Source organism: Tarenaya hassleriana, unplaced genomic scaffold (assembly GCF_000463585.1).
Source record: "Tarenaya hassleriana unplaced genomic scaffold, ASM46358v1 Cleome6, whole genome shotgun sequence".
NCBI classification, from domain to species: Eukaryota; Viridiplantae; Streptophyta; class Magnoliopsida; order Brassicales; family Cleomaceae; genus Tarenaya; species Tarenaya hassleriana.
Window position 1 is genome coordinate 2,628,195 of NW_010968505.1, and position 6,984 is coordinate 2,635,178.

A 6,984-nucleotide genomic window follows, 5' to 3' on the forward strand; every position below is an offset into this window, starting at 1 on the left:
TACCACATTAATTCAAATAGGTTACTTAATTAAATAAAACAAGTTACTTTATTGAATGACATGTTATACAAACATATAGTTACTTTTTTACAAAGAAGTTTCATTCAATTAAGGTTCTGAAAGTAACTTAATTTCACTAATTAGTAATCTATCTCCAACAATCCCTTCATAGATACCCAACTATATATATATATGGAAAAAATCACAGGTGAGTCGACAAGAAACATAGTCAATATACTGAGAGGTTGGGGGTTCAATTCCTTCTCCACTCACTTGTCGTCCGTCAATTACAGTTTTTTTATCTCTTACGTGTATGTCGCGAATTCATAGATGAGAGGTTTATCCAACCAACACGTCCGAAAGGTAGCAGTTGAGGTTCTCACAATTAAAATATATCTTTACTTTTAATCCAATTCTAAATTAAACCCATCATGATTTTATGTGAAAGTTTTTTTTTGGTAAAATGTGATTGTATATTAATACCTGTAGTTCGACAATAAATTACAACCAGTCAATGATAGAGACTGTATCTAACCCCAACAAGAGACCCCATGACAAAATAACCCAAAACCTGGTAAAACTCGGCACCAACAACAACACAACAACGAGAGCTACATTCTCAAACTACTAGTCAGAAAATACCAATCCTCCAGCAAAAGATTGTTAGTTGTAGTTCTCCTCTCTTTCATTGAAAGAAGCAAATTCCGCATCGACTTGTCCAAATGCCTTCGCATCACTTCCAACGGCTTTTCTTTGTTCCGAAAAATCCTGGTGTTACGCTCATTCCACAACACATATACTGTCAGTTGCAGTAGCAGCTTGGAGAGAACGACCCTGCTTTTACCTTTGTCATTTCCTACACGTGTAATCCAGTCTTGGCATGCTTCAAGATTCTCTGGCGGCGAGTTCCAGCAGCATGATGCAAAATAGACCCATATATTGGCGCTATAAGAACACTCGAAGAAGAGGTGAAGGTGGGATTCTTCTTCCTCTCCACAAAGGACACATTTCTCATCGGTTTGGAGGCCCCATCTACGCAGTCGATCTCTAGTTGGGAGACGTTGCTGCATAACCTGCCAAACCAAGAGCGTACCTGGGGACAGACCCTCGACACCATACCAAGGAATGCCAGTCAACCTTTGGTTTGGCTTGACGAATCCGATTCCACGTTTTCGCGGAGGAGAAGAAGTGTTTGTAGTCTGTGGCATTGTGCCTCCATAGCATGACATCATCACCAGCTTCTGTCGACGGTGGTCGAATTTCCGCCAGATAAGTAGTTGTTGTATGCTATCCGATCTTGCCGGAGGAAGCGATCGTAATAATGCTCATGTGTAGAAACTTCCAAAAACGTGAAATGTAAAGAAAAATGGAGTGGGAAAAGATATTTAAAAAAGAACAAGGAATTCAAATTAGATAATAATTATATATAAATCGGATCAAATAATTTTTTATTCCGAATATTATACAATTTTAATGCTAACGAGAGATTTGAAAAAGTAATTAGTCAATGATGGTCCATGTTTTTTTAATTTAGTTTATTGCTTATTTAATATTATCAACTCCATAAGTCGACTATTATAAGATCGTAATTAGGGGGCCATCGGTATAAAAAGATAATGAAATATAAGTCAATCTTATATATATTCAACACTATCTTAAAAATATAATATACATTGAGAGATGGTTTTGTAGTGTATAGAAGAAACTCTTTCCAGTATCTTATCTTAATGAATTCAAATATTTCAAATTTAGGTTTTATCTTTTTATTTATTTATATTGTATTTGAATATTTGGGATGTTCGAAATTTTAGATATTTCAAATATTTATCACTGAAATCTTTGCATGATATTTATTGGAGAAAATATTAATTAAAAGAACAATGACACAAATTACAAACTCATTAATTATGAAATAATTATTGTGTGTGTGTGTGTGTATATATATATATCACGTGAACATATATATAAGCTATGTAACTTCAATATATATACATATACATGTATTTTGTTACATTGATATTATGAGAGGATGGTAATATTTGGGTGAAGACATAGTTGTCCGGAGGGCCAGCCGAAGGCTCCATCCAAGCCCACATATTATATGGTCCAACATTTTCTGGTATTTTCCCACGCGACGCGGCGGTCGAAGCGCGTGGTAGCACTCGCCATGGTTTTATCTGGAAGCTTCCTCTATGTCCCATTTTATAATTTTTTTTATTGGAATAAATAGATAAAATCAAATTAAAAAATCCTAAACTTTTCAAATTTAATAAATTAATATCTAAACTAACTTTTTTTAAATGAAAACCCCTCAATTATCACATTTTTTTGGGTTAACTAGGTCCATCTCAATTATCACATTTTATTCAAAAAAAAAATGTTTAGATGTTGACGGCGATTTAGGATTTCGGTCGCCTTCGATGTTTGCCCTCACCGCTCGTTGCAAGCTTTTGTTCTTCCTTCGGACTTGGTCTTCTCGGCCTTACCCCCTAGCCCAGAGTTTTTTTTAGTAACCGGCATCCTAAGTCGAGATCCATGCTAATTCCGTGATTGTGAGTAAACTATATATGATTAGAATATACGTTTTTTTTCCAACTTGAGATTTAAATTCGGAACGGGATAAATTTTTACGTCCTTTTTCCTTCGGTCTCATCTAGGAGTATCAATTTTGGTCTTGATTCTGAAGTTTGATCCATTATGACCCAAAAAATAGCGAATTTCGAATTTAAATATCTCGATCCAAAAAATTTTGGGCTTTTGGATCAAGTTAAGATCGGATTTTGGATCGATCCAAAAACACATTTTTTTTTTTCAAATAAAAATTTAATAAAAATAAAAATAAAATAGACTTTAAAGAATAAATTTAACGTATCGGTTCAGTCTGAATCCAAACCCGAAATCTATAGGAACAGGTTTTAGATTTTATTATTTAGACTCGAAAAAAATTGGATTGGTAAAAGATTCGAATATAAAACCCTCAAATAGATGAGTAAAGGGGGGAATTGCAAAAATAACCTCAATTGTCGATTTGACTTCAACGGATGACCCTGACTTTTTTTTTAAAAAAAAAAACAACATCATCGCATAACCTTATAATTGTATCTTTCCAAAAATACCCTTTATTTTTAATTTATTATTAAATTAAAAAATATATATTACAAATCTTTTTTCTCTCTCTTCTCTCTCTCCTCTCCCACCTCTGTCGAATTACCGTTCTTCTGTGGTTTGGAGGCTTCATCTCCATTTTTTTTTCAGCTAATTTATTGTGAAAAAAATAACATTAAGTTTGAGCATTTCATCGATTAAACACTGATCTGAATAAATTTGAATAAATAAAAGTATTGTTTATAAATTTCGTTATTAAATTTGAGCATTTGTAAGTATTTTTGCTTTGTTGTTTTCTCATCTTTATATTTGATCCATATGAATATGGGTTGAATAAAAAATGATATATTTATCAGAAATACCACGATTCACGTTATTTAACTGGTCGAAATCATTAAATTTGTGAAATTCATCAAAACGGGAGAATTCAGGAAACTGGTCATACATACGTATCGGAATGGTCAGACTAGTCATATTCCTAACTGGTCATACTTCTCAAACTCGTCAAACTGGTTGTAACGACCCGAGGCCGCTACGGAATGATAGAGCTATCCCCACACACAAATACGGGACCTTTTAGCGTGCTTTGTCCTCACTCGCACACATCCCGGAAAGTACTTCCCAGGAGGTCACCCATCCTAAGACTACTCCAAGGTCAGCACGCTTAACTTTGGAGTTCTCTCGAGATGGGCAACCGAAAAGGTAGATGCATCTTGTTGCTATGAGTAGCTCAATTAATTCCTTTAAGTTATCTTAGACTGTGTAGTCCCATACCTACACAGCCCTCGGATCTCTCTCATTCCGGTGCGTCCGCTTCATCCTTGTAACCCCTACCGAGAAGCTAGTCAGGAGCCGCCCATTGTCCATGCCTCTCGCACCGGCGATCACTCCCCGCTCTCCTACGGTATCCTGGACTGTCACACTGGTCATACTTGCAAAACTGGTCATAAATTAAATCTAAACGATTCGAAAAGTTGTATAGGGGTTATAAGAATACTTTTGCATCGTTTTGGAGTTCTAATTTCACGTGGAAAAAAAAATCTCTCAACATAAGCCAATTGTACCCAATGTGTTACATAAACACTACTATTACTTTATGTCTTCTTTGGAAGGAGTTATATTGACAAACAAAAAATGTATTCAATCCATATTGCTACGAACGATTTGAACTTGAAATATTTGTGATATGATGTGATTATTACAATGTTAACACTTTTAAAACGATGAATTATGCAATTTCGAACAAGTCTGACCGTCTGACCAAGGTATGATTGTATGACCGTATGACCGTTTGGGTACGAAAAAAATGCATAAATTACATCTAAACGATTCAAAAAGTTGTATAGGGGTTATAAGATTATTTTGCATCGTTTTGGAGTTCTAATTTCACGTGGAAAAAAAATCTCTCGACATAAGTCAATTGTACTCAATGTGTTACATAAACACTACTATTACTTTAGGTCTTCTTTGGAAAGAGTTACATTGACAAACAAAAAATGTACTCAATCCATATTGGTACGACCGATTTGAACTTGAAATATTTATGATATGATGTGATTATTACAATGTTAACACTTTTAAAATGATGAATTATGCAATTTCGAACAAGTCTGACCGTCTGACCAAGGTATGACCATCTGACCGTCTCACCGTCTGACCATTCGGGTACGAAAAAAAAGACCTAAATTAAATTCAAACGATTAGAAAAGTTGTATAAGGGTCACAAGAATACTTTTTTATCGTTTTGGAGTTCTAATTTCATGTGGAAAAAAAAATCTACCAACATAAGTCAATTGTATCCAATGTGTTACACAAACACTACTAGTAGTTTAGGTCTTCTTTGAAAAGAGTTACTTTGACATCCAAAAAAGATGCTCAATCCATATTGCTGCGACCGATTTCAACTAGAGAAATCGGTCATACGATATGATTATTACGATGTTAACACTTTTCAACCGATGAATCTTGCAATTTCAAACAAGTCTGACCGTCTGACCAAGGTATGACCGTATGACCATATGACCGTCTGACCATTTGGGTACGAAAAAATGCCTAAATTAAATCTAAACTATTCAAAAAGTTGTATAGAGGTTATAAGATTACTTTTGCATCGTTTTGGAGTTCTAATTTCACGTGGAAAAAAAAATCTCTCGACATAAATCAATTGTACTCAATTTGTTACGTAAACACTACTATTATTTTAGGTCTTCTTTAGAAGGAGATACATTGACAAACAAAAAATGTACTCAATCCATATTGGTACGAGTTGTTGATGACATCGTTGTTCTTGACACCATAAACAAAATCAGATCGGTTTGACCGATGTGACATTTCAATAGCCAAAATTTTTTTGAGGATTTTCATCAAACACTTTCCATGCATTCTCAAATTTTTCAACTTTGGTGTGTCGGATCTCGTTCTAGAGGAAAAGTTTGACGAATGTAAGCTTAAATGATATTGTTCCTTCGAATCGAATCGAAGTGAAACCCTAATAAGCCAAAAATTCAATATAAGAAGAACATGTTTGATCTACACTTTTAAATTCATAAATTCATCATTTTTAAAAAAGTCTGACTAGTCTGGCTCGTATAATCCTATGACGAGTCTAATGATATGATCAAAATATGATCGGTATAACCAAAGTCCGACCGTATGACCAAAGTCTGATCGTCTCATCAAAGTATCATCGGTTTGACCAAAGTCTAACCGTCTGACCGATTTTAAAAATGTGTTATATGAGATTATTATATCATATTAACACTTTTAAAATGATAAATTCATCAATTTTTAAGAAGTCTGACCGTCTGACCAAATTCTGACTGTATGACTAATGTCTGACCGTCTTATCAAAGTGTGTTTGGTATGACCATTTTTACACGAAATATAAAGGTCTAAATTAAGTTTAAACGATTCAAAAAGTTGTATAAGGATTACAAGAATACATTTCATCGTTTTGGTGATCTAATTCCATGTATAAAAAAATCTTTTAACATAAGTCATATTCACTCAAAATGTGACCGACTGACTAAATTGTGAACGTCTGACCAAAATCTAATCGGTATGACCAAAGTCTGACCGATATGACCAGTATGACGTTTTAAGAGCCAAAATTAGGATTTTTATCGAACATTTTCCATGCATTCTCAAATTCTTCAACTTTGAAATGTCAGATCTCGTCATAGTAGAGAAATATGTCGAGTATAAGACGAAAATTGAAAAATTTGTTGTTAGAATCGCCAACGAAATCTCTTTGGAGAGAAAAAGAAAAAAATGCGTTTTGAATTTTTTTTAAAAAAGTGAGAGAGTAAATTTTTCGAATGTTTTTTTCATTATATAAAGAGTTGCCACGTATTCAATTTTTTAAGGGCAAACTAGTCTTTTCGTCATTTTAGTTTTTTTTTTGAAAACCCTAAACCTAGAGGGTCATCCCTTGAAGTCAAGATAGACATTTGGGGTTATTTTTGCAATTTTGCCTGAGTAAAGGTTCGGGTTAAAAGAAAAAAAACCCTCGAATATCCGACTAAGTGCCCTAAACCCTACCGTGCTCGAACAACAAAACCCAACAATCATCTGTTTTCGGCGGCCACCGTGGCCGCTTATGTACTCCATTCGCTCAATAGTTCACTATCAACACGTCCAATATTATCAAATTAACGCCTTCCAACTATATCGTTTGGAACATAATTTTTCTTTCACACAAATCAAATGATATCGTCTTCGTCTCATCCGTACAAACAGGGGGGGGGGGAAATGATGGATTCTATATCGGTTGCATATATATACACGGAGCAACTTATCCACCATGAGACCGGTCAAAAGTCATTTTATACAATAATGTTAATATGGGCCGACTCATAACGTAACATTTAAATTTTCATT

The 6,984-nt window shown here is 34.4% G+C and overlaps 1 protein-coding gene across 1 annotated transcript; it reads right to left on the bottom strand.

Moving 5' to 3' along the window:
* Positions 1 to 611: 611 nt before the first annotated feature.
* Positions 612 to 1,208, bottom strand: LOC104799701. Its single transcript, XM_010522341.1, has one exon. It carries the CDS (start codon positions 1,206 to 1,208, stop codon positions 612 to 614), a length of 597 nt encoding a protein of 198 aa, XP_010520643.1.
* Positions 1,209 to 6,984: the final 5,776 nt, after the last annotated feature.